We start from the raw sequence: 21219 nt of genomic DNA, 5'->3' as shown, positions 1-21219 counted from the left end.
CCCATTCTGCACGTCTGGGTGGAACGATCACTGCAGCTATCAATTGGACTTTGCTAGCGCTTTCACTCCCCATTGCTCCATAGCGGTTTGTGCCCCAACCTGATTCGGTGTTGTTATTGTTGCCTTCCATTTTGTTGGTTGTTGTCCTGCCTCAGAGCCAGTCCTCTCCACCCCGCACCCGCCTCCCAGCTGCTCCTCCCACGCTCCGCCCCCTCCTCTCTGCACTTATATCAGAACAGTCCACGCGCAGCGTTCACGCGCTGCGGACGCGCCCCATGCGCGCCGAAGGTGCGACAAAGGTAAGCCCGTCTACGCCCGTCCGTGCCTGGACCGCGCCCAGTGCCAGACCCCCTGTCCCCCGCCGTACCCAGCCCACTACACTCACATATGATGCCGCAACTCTCCTCGCCCTCAACCCCGGACGCACACCACAATGCTGCGAAGCCACCCCAGGACGTACCCACGGCCCTTTCGCCTGTCACACCTGCAAGTTCACCTGCTTCAGGACCCTCACCAAATCCACTTCCTCCAAACACTGCTCCGACTCTAACCATCTGAAGTGCATCCTGCTGAACTCCCGCTCGGTCCACAGACACGCAACTGAACTCTGGGACCTACTCGACACTGCATCACCGGACATCGCCTTCCTTACAGAAACATGGATGAACACATCATCAGCACCCGACATCGCTATAGCCATACCGGACGCTTACAAGATCATCCGAAAAGACCGCACCACCCAAACAGGAGGAGGCATCGCCATCATCCACAGGAACACCATCAAAATCACATCCAGCATCGACGATAATCTTGCAACCGCCGAACATCTCCACTTCCAGATCCACACCGACCCTAGAACCACACTTAGAGGCACCCTCATCTACAGGCCTCCAGGAACCCGCACGCAATTCAGCGATGACATCACTGACTTCGTCAGCCCACATGCCCTCGCCTCCGAGAACTACATTCTATTAGGAGACCTCAACTTCCACCTTGAAAACAAACACGACAGCAACACCAACACCCTTCTGGACAACCTGGCCAATCTCGGACTCAAACAACTTGTGGACACCCCCACCCATGTAGCCGGACACACGCTCGACCCTATCTTCACCTCCAGCAAGCACATTTCCTTCGACCGCACCACAGCTCTCCATTGGACGGACCACAGCTGTCTTCACTTCAGCTACAAAACCACCTTGACCCACAACCGCCCACAACCTATTCCTCGAAGAAACTGGAACGAAATCACCTCCGACCAACTCCTCACATCACTCAACCAAAACCCTCCCACCCTCTCATTGGACCCAAACCAAGCGGCCACCAAACTCAAGCAATGGATCACCCAGAGCGCTGACGAATTAGGACCCCTGAAAAAGCACCAGATCAATTCAGACAGCAAAAAGGCTCCCTGGTTCAATGATGACCTTAAAAAATCCAAGAAACTATGCCGCACCCTAGAGAAAACATGGAGAAAAAACCCAACCACCGACAACATGGCCACCCTCAAGACGGCCACCCGCAAACACCACCAACTGTTTCAATCCACCAAGAAATCAGCTTTCAAGGATCGTCTCGACAACAACGCCCACAACAGCAAGGAACTTTTCAACATCGTCAAAGAATTCACCAACCCCGCCGCAGCATCTAACGACATCACTCCCTCCCAAGACCTCTGCGATGCGTTATCCTCCTTCTTCTACAACAAAATTGCCGACATTCACAACAGCTTCGAGAACTCTCCCTGCGAACAACCCTCCCCACCCTCCTCAAATCCCACACCGCCAACTAACAACCTCAGCGCCTGGAACCCAATCACCACCGAAGACACCATCCGCCTAATGAACTCAATCCACTCTGGATCGCCAACCGACCCCTGCCCCCACCACATCTTCAACAAAGCTGACTCCATCATCGCACCCCATCTCCGTGATGTCATCAACTGCTCGTTCAACTCTGCCACCTTCCCAGAAAGCTGGAAACACGCCGAACTCAGCGCCCTCCTGAAGAAACCCACAGCAGACCCCTCTGAACTAAAAAACTACCGGCCCATATCCCTCCTCCCCTTCCCCGCCAAAGTCATTGAGAAAGCCATCAACAGCCAACTCGCCACCTTCCTTGAATCCAACAACTCCCTCGATCCCTCTCAGTCCGGATTTCGAGCCAAACACAGCACCGAAACCGCCCTCATTGCAGCAACAGACGACATCAGAACACTATTGGATAACGGAGAAACAGCGGCCCTCATTCTACTCGACCTCTCGGCCGCTTTCGACACAGTCTGCCACAGCACCCTTATACAACGCCTCAGCAATATCGGCATACAAGGAAAAGCCTTGGACTGGATCATCTCATTCCTCGCCGGGAGAACTCAAAGAGTCCGACTTCCCCCATTCAATTCAGAGGCCACTGAAGTCATCTGTGGAGTACCACAAGGATCATCACTCAGCCCCACCCTCTTCAACGTTTACATGAGTCCACTCGCCTCCATCGCGCGTCAACACAACCTTAACATCATCTCTTACGCAGACGACACCCAGTTAATCCTTGCCCTCACCAAAGACCCTAACACCGCCAAAACCAATCTTCACGAAGGCATGAAAGAAGTAGCCGAATGGATGAAACATAGCCGCCTAAAACTCAACTCAGACAAAACGGAGGTGCTCATCCTTGGATCCTCCCCCTCTGCCTGGGACGACTCTTGGTGGCCTTCCGCTCTGGGCACAGCACCCACACCCACAGACCACGCACGCAACCTGGGTTTCATCCTAGACTCCTCTCTCTCGATGTCCAGACAAGTCAACGCAGTCTCATCCTCCTGCTTCAACGTACTTCGTATTCTCAAAAAGATCTTCCGCTGCCTCCCCTCGAAACAAGAAAGACTGTCACCCACGCACTGGTCACGAGTCGACTGGATTATGGTAACACACTATACGCCGGAATCACAGCAAAACTACAGAAAAAACTCCAATGCATCCAAAACGCATCAGCGAGACTCATATTGGACATCCCTCGCCAAGATCACATCACCGGACACCTAAAAGACCTCCACTGGCTTCCCGTCAACAAGAGAATTACATTCTGTCTTCTCACCCACGCACACAAGGCCCTCCACAAACTAGGACCCGAATGCCTCAACACTCGACTGTCCTTCTAAAACAAATTTGGTAGTGCGCCTTGCATCGCAAAATGCGATGAAGTGCGCCCTACGAAATTCGTTTTATTAATTAAATTGTTTACTTACCTGCAATTATCCATATGCCGGTTTTTAGCACCCTGACCCTCAACCCCGCCTCTCCCCCTCCCCGCCTCCCTGCCCCACAGTAACTCCCTCCACGGCCCGCGGCTGGGAAAAGCTCCTGGTGAGGACGGCCTTCTGGCTGAATTTTATAAAGCTACCAAAGCTCAGGCCATCCCCATCTTAGTCTCTGTTTATCAGGAAGCCCTAGACAATGGGCACCTCTCTGCTGTGCTTCTCAGGGCTTGAATTTCGGTGCTCCTGGAACAAGGGAAGAACCCACTGGAATGCTGTAGTTATCACCCAGTTTCTTTGATAAACGCTGACGTTATGATCTTGGCAAAGGTTTAGGCGAGATGTTTGAATAAAGAGATCACAACTCCTATTCACTCTGCTCAGGTGGGCTTTGTCCCCGGTTGCTCCTCGACCAGTCATTTGCTTAGTTTCTCACATATTATTTGGCAGGTGAGGGACGAGGAGGAAGAGAAGGTCCTTCTCTTCCTGGATGCCAAAAAGGCTTTCGACCCTATCGATTGAAGTAACCTCTTTCGGACTTTGGAGAAGATGGGCATAGGTCATGACTTTTTCACACTAATCAGGGGCATGTACTGTGACCCCACTGCATCTGTCTCATGTGGGGTTTCTCCTCCCTGTATTTTGACATGCCTGCAGCACTAGACAGGGGTGCCCCATGTTCCTGTTGTTTTTCCTGTTGGCTCTGGAGCTTCTGGCGATTGAAATTCGATCTAATAACAACATTAAGGGTATTCGTAGAACAGCGGGTGAGGTTAAGGCCTATTACTACACGGATGACATTCTCTTGACATTATCAAACCCCTTGGCGTCAGCAGCTGCTCTGATTCCTCAATTAGACCCTTTCTCTCAGTTTTCTGGCTATAAAATAAACTGGTCAAAATGCAAGGCCATGCCCTTAACTCCATCCGCAATGAACACCTCTTTTGGTTGTCTACCATTAAAGTGGCTTCAGTCTTGTTTTAGGTACCTCGGAGTGCATATTAATCGGGGTTTGGAAGATATGGTTCTAGACAGTGTGCAACCCATTGTGGATCACATGGAGCGCGATTTGAAAGGTGATCTGCACTGAACTTGTCCTTGTGGGGTAAGATTCAGATTATCAAGATGAATGTTTCCCCCAAATTCAACTAAATCTTTGGAATGCTGCCTCTCAATATATTGGTCACCCACTTGTGGAGCATCCAGTGCTTCATCTCCCGAATCATTTGGCGATAGGATAGACCAAGAATAAAGAGGCTAAGCTCCACTCTTCAGCAGAAAAAAAGTGGCTTATGTCTCCCACACCTGGAGGGAATTGGTTGGCACAACAGCTGTCCCATTCTGTGTATTGGTTGCCTACATTCTAGTCCTTGCCATTATGGGTGTTGCTGAAGCATCACATATTGCAGACACCAGGGGACCTTGCCATTTATCACACTTTGAGGCCTTTAGCTACTTCTCTCTTCAATCCAATCATTCATATTTTCCAGTACACGTGGCATAGGGCGCACAGGCTGGTGCAAATACTGAGTCATGTGCATTCTAAAGCCCCTCTATGGTGCAATGCAGCCATCACGGTCTATGGGGAGAAAATTAACTGGTCCACTTGGTTTACTCATGGTATTCACCACATTGAAGTCCTTTTCTCTAACGACTCCATCAAATTATTCCCCAACTTGATATGGGAATTTGCAATTCCACCCTTCCAACTATGGAGATATAATCAATTGTCCCACGCCTTATCTCACATCCTGGGGAATGCGCATCAACCTTCCTCGCTCATCTATTATTCGATGTATCTACACTTGGAAAAACTTTAAGAGAACTATCGCGGAACTCTATGCAACATTGCTGGACTTCTGTTTTCCTCTCCCACATCCACAGCACTGCGTGTCTGGTGGGAAACTGGTCTGAACACGCAATTCATGGATGACGACTGGGATCCTACACCATTGCTACTGGTCACCAGCAAGATTGTATAATGCCTGTTTTAGTGCAGATTCGCAGTGTTGGAGATGCAGCCTAACAGACTGCAACATAGTCTAGATTTTATGGGAATGTGACCGGCTGATAACCTTCTGGCCACTGGTTTAGGACCATATGAGGAAAGGCCTCTGGGTAGACAGCCCTTTGACCACCCACCTAGTGCTCCTTCATGATACTTCTGGCCACCCCTCTGTGACTCAGCATGTTAATAGATGGCTTTCTACTGCCCTAGAGGTGGCTAAATTGGCAATTCTGCGACTTTGGAAATCAACCCTAATTCCCACATTACAGACCTGGTGGAACAACATGTACGACATGGCATGTTTTGAGCGCCTTATTTATCAATTAAATTACAAATTGCAGATATTTGAAGAGGTTTAGGGCTCATTCTTAAAAGATTGAAGAGCCAAACACACTTAAAAATTTTAAGCGTCTATGGTGTACTTCATCCTAGTTCGTGTCCCATGCAGAACCCCTGTGTCCCGTTCCCAGGCCCCTTCCTCCTGAGGTTCCCCAGACTTCGATCCCTTTTGTTGTTGGCCTTTCGTTAAAGGAACCAGCAGGGGACAGAAGGTCATCCTATTTTATTTCCTCTTGTGTGAGTGTTCCCCTACTCCCCATTACGATAACAGATTTCCTTCTCCCTTCCCCTCTTGATGATTGTGTTCTTCTTTTTCTTTCATTTAAGTTGTTAAGTAGTATTTTTTGCCTACTTGCCCATTTCCTATTTCTGTTCTTAGAGATTTATACTCAACTGTTCTTGGTATTTCTTGGTATTGTGGGTCCTCCATGGATGTCTGGTATACAGATGGATTATGGGTTTACATGCTACCATGGTGGTTTCCTCGCCATGCGTGGTGATTTGGCTGCGTATCTTTTAATGTAGCACTCTTTTTATAGTACTTGAAAAGCTCAATAAAGAATTGAAGCTCAACAGGTCTTTCAACATATCAGTGGACTCTGTAGGCTCATTGCTTTCATTGTATATCTTTGTACAATGAATTTCAATACAAGACAGGGAGGATCTAGTATTTTGGTGCAATTTTTCTCTGATGAGTGTTATTTATGAAGCAGCCCAAGTATAGTTACCATGATCGGTCTTAAAGTCATTTACCATAACCATGGATTTTTCATTTCTGTGATCAGTCCAGCTTTCCAGTCTATCCATATAAGATATTAAGGGATTATGCAGCTCAACAAGTTCCACAGAACCAAGGTCCGATATAGTTGAGTGGGAAACATCCTTTACAACAAAACTTTTACAACGCGGTACTATGACCACGCAGGTTTTACAACGCAAGTCGTTACAACGACTTGCGCTGGAGGGCGCTGGAGGATAGGGAATAATTTAATTTACTATCCAACACCTTCCCTACTATCCCGGGGGACTGGAGTTGGAATAGTAAATTAAACTATTCACTATCCAGCGCCCCCCAACGCAAGTCGTTGTAACGACTTGCGTTGTAAAACCTGCGTTGTAACGGTATGCGTTGTAAATGCACGCGTTGTACCGTCATACATCCTAGTTGAGTTATTACTGATCACACAATTGCCAGGGCATGGCCCGGGGCCATAATCAAGCTTCATCCAGGAGTCTCTGTATCGTTACCCAACATATTTGAGTGGCCCTAACTGTTTACACAATCCTACTGCAGAGTTCCTTGTATGTTTAGCAGTTTTCAAGCAACAATAAAAGTGTCAAACTATCTCTGCTAGAGAGAGATCGGAGATTTGTCTACTGGCAGTTTTGACTCATCTAATGTAGAGCAGAGGGTTAATATGCCTGCTGCAGAGAACGTGTAATGTGCAGATCGCAGAACAGCATTTTATGTGCATAACTCAGTGGGTTACTGCTTTTGCCACAGACGTCCTTTCAGTTACTGTGCAGTTCGTCAGTTGCAATCGTAATCTAGCACAGTGAGCTACGAACTGCACTCAAAGAGCTGCATGCAAACTGCATGGTACAGGTTAGAAAGTTATGTTTTTTCCCAGTCTTTCAATATTTTAAAGTTGCTAAAAAGGGTTTGTTTGGTTAGAAATAAATTCTTATTAGTAAAGCCAACCCTAACTCTGTGTTACGTTCCAGATCCTGGATTTGTGCTCTTCCAGACCAAGCACTCTTAAATAATGCCTACCAGTATGGATGATGTGTGCATAATACACCTTTATCTTACTTAACATTTTATATATTTTATATCATGAAAAAAGTGTTACAGGATGTACCGTTTTTGCACAAAAAAATCCAAACTTTTCTTGGGGGAGAACCCCACCCCCCAAACCACCATTGTACTGATGAGACAGACGTTCACATGAAGTCCAATCTTCAATCTTGCTTTTGTTGACCTCTCTAGTGCTATTACAGTGTTCGATGAAGATATCACAGCTGTTAGAACCTGTTTGATGAGGACAGCTTACCATGCTGGGGCCGCTGCTGCAAACCAGTGGCACTTTGGGAGCATGCTGTGGCCCTCCCCTACTAGCCACATGGCACAACAGCAGTACTTGGTGTACATTGCTGTTGTGATCCCGTCTTGCTGCTTCAGAACAGTAGTTGCAAACAATATTACATCCCACGTCAGTGCAAGGCCGCTGCTGTACAGGCGCTTACACTCACCATCGGATCTTAATAAAACAAGTAAATCCCTTCAGCCCCTTCCCTGCACAAACATTTGCACCAAAGTCTCAAATGTTTTCATGGTATGCACAAACAGCAAATCACTGGAAATTTTGAGTGATTCGTATTTCGGCTAAATAAGTTCACCTTTGATCTAGAGATCAAGTTTTATTTACCCCCCAAATGTAATATGATTTTTAACTGAGATGCACAGCGCTTAGGATAAGTACATATAGTATAACTGGCATGGAATAGATCTGATTTAATTTGGTTTATCAATAAAATTCTAGTTAAGAATAATTCAGCTGGAAACGTAGCAGTGTGGCACTCTCGATTTTGAAAAGAGATATGGAAGAGAGCGGTTTAGCTGCCCCTGATATCCGCCTATAGTATTATGCAGCGTATCTCCAACACACTGGCTACTGGCTCACAGTTGGAGACAATTGGGAGAAGTGACTCCTCTGGGGTGTGGTTGAGGGGAGGACGCTGCCACGTCTTCTGAGGCGGGGAGGCCAGTCAGAGCGACCCCTACCCTATTTGATTTGCCATACGGCAGCCCTGTGGGAAGCCGCAGTGAAAAATACCCTACTTAGAGACCTTTTTGACTGGGAATTACCCATATGGGAGGGACCTAGAGCCTTTTTATTCCATTGATCAGGATATTACCATGGACAGACGGAGGGAGAGTGGATGGGGGGAGGGGGGGCAGGGGACCTGTACCCACAAAAACTTTCATTACATTCCAGGAAGCCTAGAACACATTTGAAGTGGGGCTGGGACAATACTTACAATATGCCAAAATAGACAACACGGTAAAGGATCTCTGGAACACGCACCCGGCGGTGCCCCTGCCTTTGCATACACTTGGAGGATTGCTCTGATGGGCAGAGGGCACACATTTGATTTCCCTCTTCTATGGGCCACTCCGTGAGGACCAATCAAATAGAAATCATAAGGCAAGGGCTGCATTGGAGTTGGAGTTAGGAGGTCCTTTGGAGGATGTAGTCTGGAAGCATGCATGTGCATTAGTGGAGAAGGTATCCTCCAATAGTAGATTTAAACAAATCCATTTTAATTACTTACACCATACGTACATGACACTGGCCAGGCTCCGCAGCATCGATTCGAGCAGGGCGGCATTTTGGCCGCGTTGCAAAGAGGAGAGGGCCTAGTTCTTACACTTGGCATGGCACTTTGTAGAGGTCTATAATTTCTGTCAATTGGAAGGGCTCCCATGTCTCTCCTGCGGCGGGTAGTATTGTTTCCTTGACTCCTAATGCCTGTCTGTTGCGGGGATCAAAGATTCCAGGGGGCGTAAAACATATAAGCTGCTCCAATTGACATTGCTCCTTGTGAAGCGGAGGATCGTGATAGGCTAGATGGGTCCAAGAATCCCAAGTGAGGATTTGTGGATAAAAGATGTGTTGGAGTGGGGTATTGCTGAGGAACAGCATATGAAACTTTCCCACACAGATGAGAAAGTGGCTAAGGGTCTGGAGGCTCGGGGCGCAATGTTGACTACCTTTAATGAATATGTAACAGCTGACATGGCTTTAGATGAGGAAAACCAGAGCTGAAGGGCACATTGACACCCATTGTGGATGCAGGACCGAAAGCTATAGTGAACCTTGGTTGTGACCCATTCTGCTAAAGAGGACATTGTGTATTGGCAATCAGAGGAATTGACCCAATCTGCTGGAGGGATGATTGTATACCCGTATTTAGTGATTATAACAATGGCACCTGTTAACATTCACTTTATGTTGTCTTGAACTATATAAAATGCTAGCAAGAAGTAAAAAAAAAAGAAAATCAGTCTCAGACAGACTGAAACAGAAGCACGCTTCCAGTCCGATAAAGTATGTCAACCATGTGTATTTTGTTATATGGGATGCCCCCTATTCGGTGTAGCACGGTTACAACGAATTTTTTACAACGCACTACCATTACATCGCAACTTTTACCACGCAAACCATTACAACGCAAAGCGCTGGGGGGCGCTCTAGGATAGGGAATGTATTTAATATACTATCCAACACCTTCCCTGCTATCCACGGGGACTGGAGTTGGAATAGTAAATTAAATAATTCACTATCCAGCGCCTAAAAGCATTATGCGTTGTAATGGACTGCGTGGTAAAAACCGCGTTGTAAAGGCATGCGTGGTAAAAGCATGCGTTGTAGTGACACCAATCCCCCTATTCATACATCAATCTGCTGATCAGGATACTCCTATTGTACAATAATACGTTTACTTTCCTGACAGGAACCTGTGATTTTGAGCTCGATTATTGTGGCTGGAGCACCACGAAGAATGGGCGCATGGAGAAGCATGACTGGGACTGGAGCAGCGGGGCAACCCAGGGAGGAGACCGTGCTGCTGATGCAGACCACACGTTGGGCACCAAGGAAGGTAAGGCAGCACAGTGTGTAGCTACGGAAAGTAATGACCCCAGTTGTCTGTTCTACCTAAAAAAAATCTGGGGATTTAGAGTAGGGTACAGTAGATTGTTAGCAGAGCTAAATATGTATGTGATGTGCTTCATATGATTTGCTCATAAAATGCTTTAGAATCCTAGAGGTTGATTGACATATGATCTCCATGGCTATTTCATCAAATCTGAGCCACTAAATAGCAACATCCAGTCGGTCTTCCAGAATGGCTGATAAATATACAAATTATTACCAATGAATATGTTATATGTACATTCTTCTCATACATATGTATGGTGGATTTTCTAGAAATCAGATTAGATTTTAATATTTGGTGAGTCGCTAAGCTCAACCCTGGGTAAATTAATAGGCACAGTTGACACAGAGATATAAATCCAGAACCTAGTGGAAGCTGCTCGCCATGGTGAGCGAGACAGAGGAGGTCATCTTGGGGAAGCAGCGGTCATTCCTGATGGACGGAAGAATCAGGAGGGATGTGAAGTGGAGAAAGAGATAGTTCAAGAGTCTGGTATCCCAAACAGCGAAACATCCACTATAAACCACTGCCCTTGCTACCAATGCTAATAGAAAAAGGGCAGAATGCACCTGAGCTCAGTCATTCGGTGGTCACTAGGGTTTCATAGACGTCCTGACATGATTATAAGGTTGCACTTAATACAGTCAATGCATTGTATGAACATATGAACATATGAACTACACATGACAACAATATCAGCCAACTGCAAAAACTGCACAAAAGGAAAAATTGTTACCTTGGTATGTTGGAAGGGGGGGCTGGTGAGGGATAGGCCATTGATATGAACAGAGGATGGAAGTCACATTGTTGTTCCCATTCAAATGCCCCAGAGAGTGTGTGAACCGGGAGGCCGTGCAAATAGAAAAACCTTTATATAGTGCTCCGATGCCCTGTATCTAAGTTTGCACAACAGAGATACCTTTACATACATATGTATATGTGGACAGCACACGACTGAAATGAGAGCTGCGCTACTCTCCTACTGCAGCTGCAAATTACGAAACATGTGTTACAGCTCTCCACCCTCGCTGTCACATTTGCTGCTGTTGTGGATCTCCACTGACCGTGTATCTATTGAAAAATGCATGAGTGTTGCATCCTGCCTGCACCTTCTCACATCTGATTCCACTCACATGAATTTCAACAAGTTCTCAATGCTGCAAAAAGCCTCACCAAGTTGTCTTCACCAACACAAAATCCTGTGTATACAGCATATTTTAATTTACAATAGCATAAAGAAACTGGCAGGCTGATGCTAAATGAAAATATAGAGCTCAGCTCTTGGACAAAAAGACAAACGCTTCGAATAATCAGGATACAATGCTTTAGTTAACCAGGACATCTCCATCAAACTGAAGACCTGAGGAATAACCACTAATGGTGTGGAGTACCTCCCACCAAATAATACTGAGAGGGATGTTCTCAAGGAACAATTTTATGGATTTTATTCATTTTCTTTACTTTATTTTTCAATAAAAGAAGTTAGCAATGAAATTTCTAATTACATTTGAATAAAGGTAATATACAACCAATCAATCTTCTCAAAACAATCTTTGTAATATGTCCATCAAAATAAGACGTTTATTGCATTGACAACTACACACAATGGCGTAAATGGTGAGGACCAGCTGCATGAATTGAAAGGTTTTTAATCGTGACTGGGATAGACAAGGATGGGTTGCTGGGAGGTCTGGCAGGGCTTACAGAGTAAATAGAATAATAAGGGCAACCTGCATTTTCTGGGATCTGTTGACTTTCATGCACAGGTTGCAGTGTGAAAGGTGCTACCTAAACAGCATTGCCAAGAATCAAAAAGTGCCTTACTGGGGGTGCCAGCAGTGGATAGCTAAGTCAATATTAAAATCCTCTCTTCTATTTACACAGCACAGAAAATAGAGGAGTCTGGTATGATCCCCAATACATTTGCCATTGTGAATTTTGGAGGTATAGACCCCCATAACTGCTAAAAAACATACAAGTAAATTGAGCTTCTGTCATGAAGAGGTCATCCAGAGCCCAGTCCATGTGATAACATGGAAAGGGTAGTTTGGATGGGAGAGAACACAGAACATCATCCCCAACAAGATAACCCTTTGTGAGATCAGCTCACTGTCTGCCTTCATGTCAGGAGGGAAGCTTAGAGAAACTTTAACCACAAAGGCCGCTCCACTTTTGCAACCTGGCATACCACAGGTCGACTGTGTCCTCACTCACATTTGTGCGTACACATGACACACGCAGTTACTGTCCTACAAGGACGAGAGAGCAAGTACAGGACTGAACTACACAGGATTAGGCACAAAAGTGCAACGTCGTAATGCGTGCACATGTGTGTGTCATGGCATGTGCATGAGGTGTGATGTGTGGTGGCCATTTTTCATTTTCCAATATGGCAAAATCCTTGCTAGAACGGTGAACTGAAATGTAAAAGCAAGTCAAAAAGAAGGCACGTGAAGTGCAAAAAAATAAGTGTGTGGCCGAGCACCAATTTGCAGCTGACAGGCCCTCAAAAATAATAAAAATAATCATATGAAAAAATGAACATGAAGAGTAGAGCAGGGTGCCAGTGGAGCAAAAACGGAGTGACTGGGGTGAGCAAGAGTAAAAAGCGGGAAAAGAGCAAGGAAACACATTCCTTCCCATGTAGTGCTCAATGCTAAATAAAAAAGAATATCCTTAATTATACGATGAAAAGATAAAAATTATCCAATCAGAACAATGTGTGATTGAATAGGTCCTGGGAGGGGTGGGGGCAAACACCAGAATAGGGAGGACAGCTAGTGAATCATGAGCAAACAACTGAGATAGACAATAAAGTCATCATGAGCAAGGGGCTGACCAAATGGCCACTCTAAGAATACGTTATAATGACAATTTGTAATACAAAAATCCAAATGATTTTCTCAAGTAAACTCCGTTGCAGTATACCTGGTGTTGCCTCTTGCATGATTGGTTTTTGTAACCACTCTAGCAGAAAAACGTGTTTTTTTCTGTTTTAGCTTTTTTTTTACACTTTTGATGAGGGCCTCGGTTGACCCATGCAAGGAGGTGAACTTCTATAACAATGTAGCTGTGAAATCCCAGTTTATGGATTTGTATTTTGTTTCTTTATTTTCTTAAGGTCACTACATTTTCTTTGATACTGACCGACTAAGTGCTGGGGATACCTCTGCCTGGCTGGTGAGTGAGCAGCTCTCTGCAACCACCGGCTCCTGCCTCAAATTCTGGTATCGTACAGACTCAGAAGACGAATTGTGTAAGTACAGATGCTCGCGCCCTACATAGTGTCTCAAACTCATGGGTGTATCTCTGTTGGTGTGCAAAGTTACAAATATTTTTTTCTCCTTCGGTAAAACTGTGTAAAGGGTTTCTATTGTTCCACATGTGAAGACTTGCATAAAAGTAGACTTTTGCAACAATTTCTCAAAAGGTAAACTTGCAGAGAAGAAAGCCACATGCATTCACTGTTGTGCCTAGAAAAACTCTGCAAAAGGCAAACTTGGAGAAAAAAAGCCTGCATTAATGTTCCTTCTTGGCTAGATTTGATGGTACTGATACTGAAATTACCTTGCAGTGCTGTGACAATTAATTATATTTTTCAAATTCAAAAAGTACTTTATTCGGTTTTTTTGTATACAAAACCATAAAAGTTCATATTACAGTAAAAAATAGCATTCCAAGCTACATTTAAAAAGCTTACAAAACGAAATACAGCATATGGAGAGCCCACAATTCATGACAGTGGTTGTTCTGCTATAGCACTTTAAAAGAGGAGTAGAGTGTAAAAGGTTTAACTCTTAATGGTTCTTACATGTCCAGGCATTTCCTGTAATTCATGGTACATTTTAAAAAACCCGCCACGTGGGGTGTAATTTCTGGGTTCAACATTTGTAAATAAAATAGTGCAGGCCGGGTTTGTACAAAGTTCATCCTTTTTAAAATGGGTTTAAGGTAAAGGATCCTTGGGAATTCATAATATTTACAAAAAAACATAAAGTGAAGCAAGTCCTGTGGAGACTGGGAGTCGCAGCCACAGGGTGCTAACACCATCCCCTTGTAACAGCCCCTGGGAACTGTCAGTAAAAGATGAAACATGTTAAGCCTGAACCTGATTAAAAGGAAACGGTCATATGCTGTGTGGGGTTTCAGCTTGGTTGTCGAATAAATCCAAGGACAAAGGGGTTTTAGGAAGAGCGGGTTTTATTACTTTATACAGTCTCCTTTTTAACACAGGAACCCTGTAAAAGGGTAGAGGGTTTGCAGCCTCCTCTGCCGCCTCTCGCACTCCGCTCCGCCGCCTCGTCTCCCGGTGTCTGCTGGGAGTCGTAGTCCGTGCTTCCGCCGTGGTCGAGAGGGATCCAGGGGGTTTCGCCCAAAGTGTAGAAAAAAACCAAAGGAAACCAGTATTACTCGGTTGTCCCAGCCCAATCAGAGTGAGGAAAGGGTGGTGGGGGAGACACGCGTGCAAGTTATCTACCCCTCTATGCGTGAGGGATTGTGAAGAAACAAAAAAAAGGGGGGGATTGTTTTATCGGTGTCCTGTAGGGATCAAGGTGGTTTGCCCAGAGTACGTCCCGCCCAGCCCAGGAAACGAGACCGTACCTGTCCTAGCCACACTTCCCGGGAAGCGTGGCTGGGCGATGCGCCTTCTCGGTGGCCTCCAGGCGTGTCGCTGCAGTCTCGCTTCTCCGTAGGGCTGCCTCCTCTGCTCTCCGCTCCCAGTCCGTCCTGGTCCCGACTGGTCCCGCTTGGGTCGGTGTTTTCCCCTTCCTCCGCTCCGTCCTCGGTCTTCCACCACTCCTCTCCGTCCTGACTTGTCCTCCGCTCCTCTCCGTCCTCGATCCGCCACCACTCCTCTTCGTCCTCGATCCTCCTCCGCTCCTCTCCGTCTTCACTCCTTCGCCGCTCCCCTCCGTCCTCGCTCTCCAGTCTCCACTCTCCGCCTCCAGGTGTAACACACACCTGTCCAGGGGCAGGGCAGGGCTTTATCGAGCTGCCGTGGATAGGTTCCTGCTCTGTTGCCGCCCACTTAAAGGAACAGGGTCCCTCACTGTTCATCACCGGAAGGCAGCTGACCACGTCCGTGGTTTTCCAGGTGTCAGTGTGCTGTACAACAGAGGTGACACATGAATAGGCAGGCCAGGGGGGCCCGTGTCCGGGTCCCCCGCGTCACATGCTGGTATGGGCCAGAGTAAATATTGCTCCTCCACAGGTGAGGTTTTTAACAAAAGATGGAGGCGCACACTAGGCTTCAATAATTCCCTACCCTCTCTGTCCAGTTTTTTGCGGGTAATAAAAGACTGTTTTATGAGTATAGGATCTTTATTTGTTATACCAGATGGGTTTAAAAAGAGATCTGGTCGCCCTTCTTTACGGAAGGTGTCTTTAAGATAACTCAGCCAAGGAATTTTGGACATATTGTCTAGGCTAAGAGTTTGTTTTAACAAGCTATGTGTTAGCCCTAGTTGTTTATTGAGCCAACATTGCAGCCAGAACAGGAGAGGACGCAGTGACAAAGTATCGCATATAAAAGGCATGCCAGTTTCTTCATGTACGGATAAGTTAGGGGTTCCCTGTGGGACACATAAGAGTTTTTTTTTAAATTTATTTTCAGCAATCTGTAGGCACGCATGATTACTGTAACCCCAGAGTTCACTCCCATAAGTGGCTATAGCTATACTCTTAGAGCGATAAACTTTCAACATGGCTGCCACCGGTCTGTTACCCATTCTAGCTGCGAAGTCAAAAAGCACAGCGTTAGCCCTAGCTACTTCTCCCCTTTTCCTGTTCATACAAGCGATCCAGTTTAATTGTTGGTCTAGAAGTACCCCTAGGTAAGAAAAGGAAGTACAAATAGGCACCCTGATACCGTTGACCTTAAATAAATGCTGTTTTCTAGCTGCCTTCCCTACCTGCAATACATAGGATTTGGTGTTATTTATGTGCAGATCTCGTTTTAACATAAATCCATAAAAGGCGTCCAATAGTGTTTGAAGCCCTTTGGGGGTACGGGCTAACAGGACGGCGTCGTCGGCGTATAATAAAACAGGTAGGCCCGACGACCCACATACGGATAATCCGCCCCCGTTTTAACCAGGTGATCTTCTAGGTCGTTAATATATAAATTAAAAAGAAAGGGGGCGAGGATGCACCCTTGCCTTACCCCCCAACTAGTGCTAAAACTTCGTGTGACCTTGAGATCCCTGGTGTATCTGACGTTAGCCTTTTTGTCGCTGTGTAAGTCCATTAAAAAGTTCACAAGGGGTTGCTCTACCCCCATGGCCTCCATGGACTGCCCCAACTTTCCCCGGTTGACACAGTCAAATGCCGAGGAAAGGTCCATGAAGGCCATGTAAACTGTTCCTGGTTGTGCGATGGTGTATTTTCCCAGGAGTAGGTAGAGGTTGAGGCACTGAGCCAAGGTGGAATGCCCTCTACGGAACCCATATTGTATATCAGAGATGATCTTATTCTCTTCAGCCCAAGTGGACAGCCTCTTCAGGATAATGCCCCCTAGGACCTTTACAATGGAGTCTATCAGGGAGATAGGCCTATAGTTTAGTGTGCAGTTTTGGTCTCCCTTTTTAAATACAGGGACTATTGTTGAAAGACCCCATGAAGCTGGACAGGCCTTTTCTGCAGCAGCATTCCCCACAGCTGTAAGGATTGGGGCCCAGAATGTAGGATCTGATTTATAAAGGTCTGGGGGGATACCGTCTGGGCCTGGCGCCTTTTTGTTGGAGAGGTTACTTATTCCCTCCAATAAATCATCTACTGAAAATGCCAATACCTCCTGCCCTTGCCTCTCATATGGGGGGGCTGGTTGTGCGTTGTTATCCTGAAAGATGGCAACAAAGTGATCGACCCATTCGCCCTCCGTAATATTTGACCCCACTACACTGGCCCCAGCCGGTTCTAGAGGTGATTTATTGATTGTGTTCCAGAACCTATAGCTGTTAGAAAGGGTCAGGGGGTTTAGCAGTTCCTCCCATAACGCGTTTTTCAACTCAGACTTTCTTTTTGTTAGCACCTTTTTGTAGGTTAGCCGGAGCGAGCTGATCAAAACTTTGTCTCGGAGAAGTGTTTTGAGGGCTTTTTTCAGATCTCTTGCTGCTTTAGAGCAGTTTTTGCAAAACCACTTGGGTTTGTCTAAGGTGGGTTTCCCCCCCGTACCTCCAACATCTTTCCTACGTTTTGGGCAATGTTCTCAAAGGCTATAAGACAGAGTTCTTCAATCTATGGGGCGCGCCCCCCCAGGGGGGCGCGATGCCATCTCAGGGGGGGGCGCGAACTCCTGAAGATCTTTCCTTTCAGATTCTATTACTGTCCCAGAGGTGTGAAAGTCTTCACCCCTTCAAATAGAGTCTGTTTATTGTCGAGCTCCGGTAACTGAGGGCTGGAAGGGGAGGGGGAGTGAGGGGAAATAGATAAGGCATGGACGTGTGCTTTTGTGATGTAGAGAGATAACAGCCTTCCCAGGAGGGGGTTAATCGGTAGAGCTGGGATGCTTCAGCTGCAGTGGGAGGCAGGGTCTCCTCTGCTAAAAAAACAAGCATTGGAAATGCAATAGGTCTCGCAGCATTAGAGTTAGTGCATTTAGAATTGCCAACAAGGAAAAGGGGCACGGTTAGCAGCAGGAGACAGCCAATGACGAGACTAAGCCCCAGCGAAACCTTTTGTAAATAACTCCCTTTCACTGTGTATGTTTACAGACTTAGCAATTTGTTCCGCAATCTCTTTCACGTGGGATCGCAATATGCACTGGGCGCATTACCCAGAGGCATATCTATCAGGAGTGAAGCAGGTGCAGTGACACCGGGGCTCAGCAGTTTAAAGGGCCCGTCCCCCCTACTTATTGCTGATTTTTGTTACCAAATCAGGACATGGAGAGATGGTGTGGTGCATTCTCCTTTCTTGCATTCGGGCCCCTGGCACCCTGGTTACTGCTCTGCTGGTAGTACCACAAGTCAGGGCACATTTCCGCGAAGGAAATCTGTGCGACATTGTGTAAAAGTACACAAGCTGTTTTTACATATATGCTGTGTAAAGCATGGATGTGTGAATAATGAGTTCTTGTTTATCCAGGGATGCAGAATCGAAAAAAACGTAGTGATTTCGGGCACGCACATGTCCTTTACAAGTCAGTTCTTGACTGTTTGGGTATCGGAACAGGGAGGAGGGATGGCTGTCAGATCTGGTGTTGAAACCCAGGAAGAGGTGTTTGGTGGGTCCGAGGGAGCACCTGAAAGACAAAAGTACCCAAGCTGAATGTGGCCTGGTGCCAGGGGGTCAGACCCAGCAGGGAGAACTGATCTGCTGAGCAAGTCGGCATACTGAGACAACACCTATCCGGGGATAAGTGAACTAGGGAGGGTGAGAGATGGGAGAGGGGCGAAAGAAGAGAAAACAATAGTTGGGGAGGGACTCGAACAGTAGGTGAAGAAAAACAGTGGAGCGGGAGTAAGAGACAAGCATAATCATGGTGGGTGAGAGATAGGAACAGGGGGAGGGGGCAAGGGGGAGTGATGGAAACAAAGTGGAGGGTTTGAGGTGGGACCAGGGTGGAGGGGTGAGAAGAGGTTGGAGGTGATGAGAGATGGGAGAGGGTGAAAGTGAGAGATGGGTGGAGGGTGAGTGATGAGAAGAGGGTGCAAAGATGAGAGGAAGACAATAGTGAGGTGGATGTGACATAGGAGCCGGGTGCAGAGGCTGAGGTCGGGGTACAGGGCGCAGAGTTAAGAAAGAAACAATAGTGTGAGGTGACAGGAGAGGGAAAGGAACCGGACGGATGAGTGAGAGAAATAAAGAGCAGTGGGCGAGGAGTTCAGATTGGGACAGTGCGGAGGTTGAGGTGGATGAGGTGAGAAAGAAACAAGCGGATGGAGAAGAGATGTTTGGGGTAGTAATAGGCACCGTAAAGGAAGGGTAAGGGTTGATGGGTGAAGGATCAGTGGATAGGTGAGGGACTGACGGATAAACCGGCGAGAGTCCCGGTCGGGGTGATTGACGGGTAGAATGGAGAGAGAGGATGCGAGCGGATTAGGAGAAGCAGTTAAGAAAAGTGAGAGAGGCGGGTGCAGAGGTGAGAGCGATAGGTGGATGGGGGACTGCGGGAGGGAGCGGAGGGCCGATGGGTGAGTACACAAATTGAGGGATGAAAAGCAGAGGAGTGACTACTTGGGGAGGAATGAGCGGTTGGAAAGTGTTAAGGGGTGGGAGGAGGAGTGGAACGGTCCAGTGGTCGAAAGAAGTGTGGTTGAGTAGACAGAGCCAGGGTGGAGCGGTAGTGCATGGCTGACAGTGGTGAAAGGGGGAGACCTGCAAAAATTTTGTGATGGGCGGTGGGGGAGGCAGGGTAAAAGTGTGAGCGGCTTAGGCAGGACGAAAGGCAGAAGTGTGTGGGAAGAAGTTAAGAGAAACTAGTAAAGGCTATAAACCTCCGATGTTTGGCATTCTGTAGCCCCACGGACAGAAATACGCAGGGAAGAACACGCTTGTGAAAGAACATGCTGACCAGTTAGAATAGAACAAGTGAAAGCGGGATGTAAGTAGGGGGGAGGAGAAGTCTGGGCAGGCAGGATGACTCAGGGGAGGGGGCGGAGCGGGGCAGAGCGGCATGTGGGTGTGAAGAAGCCGGGCCTTTGAAGTGAAGCTAAGCTTCACTTCAAAGGTGTCGGAGGAATGCGGGCGGCTGTGCACGCGCTTTTAAGCTCAATGCACATGCGCATTGAGCTTAAAAGTCACGGGCACTGCAAGGAATCGCCACGATTCCTTGCAAGTTAGATAAAGAGTCGATGAGCCCCTATAGTCTCGCTTGCTCGATGCGCATGCGCATCGACAGGCGAGACCTAAAAAGCAGCTGAAGCATTTCAGATCTACCAGTTTAACCCCGTACTGTGAGGAAGCTCTTTGCAGAAAGGAGACAAAGTTTATTTCAAATGTGCACAGGCAGGGCAGGCACCACAACACCCACAGGGCTTCAAGGTACCAAAAGAAAAATGCCAGCCATCCATGTGTTTTTTAAACAGCCTGCAAATTGCTTGTCTTGACACCAAATATGCTTAAAAATAAATAAGTATTTATACATTTGTAATGTGACTTTTCTGTCTTTGTTCCATTTTATATTTTATCATCAGTCATGGACCATTCAGGGAGCACTAAAACACAATTAAAAGTACTACTATTTATATTTGCTGTTCAAAGTATGCACAGACAAGTGCTGACAATACAGCTTTAGGTGCCTATTTATTTTTGTACCAACTGGGCCATCAAAATAATGAGCTGGCAACCCTAACCATAAAACTGGAAGTTTGTTGAAGGATCAGCACATTTATTTCTTCCACCTCTATCCCTGATTAATGCCATAATAGCAATAGTTTAACATATCTGAAACCCTACGCTGCCGTCAATAACCTGCTGAGTTACTTCAAGTGTCTGGGAATGCACCCTGCATTCAGACCACTCACTCCTCATTCTCTCTTTTCACTTTCATGTTCACCCTGCACTCACAGTGATGCCAGTGCACTCACACTGATCACCATGCACTCACACCATTCACCATGCACTCACACCATTCACCCTCTCACTCTGCACTCACAGCGATCACAATGCACTCACACTGATAACCTTTCATTCACACCATTCACCCTGCACTCACACTGATAACCTTTCATTCACACCATTCACCCTGCACTCACAGCGATCATAATGCACTCACAGCAATCACCATGCACTCACACCATTCACCCGCTCACCCTGAACTCACAGTAATCACTCTGCACTCACACTGATCACCAGGCACTCACACTGATCACCTGCTCACCCTGAACTCAGTGATCACTCTGCACTCACAGTGCACTTGTGCTGTTCACCCTGTACCTCACCCTGCAATCACACG

The 21219-nt window shown here is 46.7% G+C and overlaps 1 protein-coding gene across 1 annotated transcript in view; it reads left to right on the top strand.

Moving 5' to 3' along the window:
- Positions 1-21219, top strand: part of MAMDC4 (MAM domain containing 4) — a 569927-nt gene that overhangs the window by 493451 nt on the left and 55257 nt on the right. The window contains exons 24-25 of the mRNA XM_078642067.1: positions 10119-10265; positions 13444-13578. Of these exons, the coding sequence (XP_078498193.1) occupies positions 10119-10265; positions 13444-13578 (282 nt within the window). The remainder of the gene's footprint in view (positions 1-10118; positions 10266-13443; positions 13579-21219) is intronic.

This window comes from Lissotriton helveticus, chromosome 5_1 (assembly GCF_964261635.1).
Source record: "Lissotriton helveticus chromosome 5_1, aLisHel1.1, whole genome shotgun sequence".
Classification (NCBI taxonomy): domain Eukaryota; kingdom Metazoa; phylum Chordata; class Amphibia; order Caudata; family Salamandridae; genus Lissotriton; species Lissotriton helveticus.
This window is presented reverse-complemented; position numbering and strand designations above follow the sequence as displayed.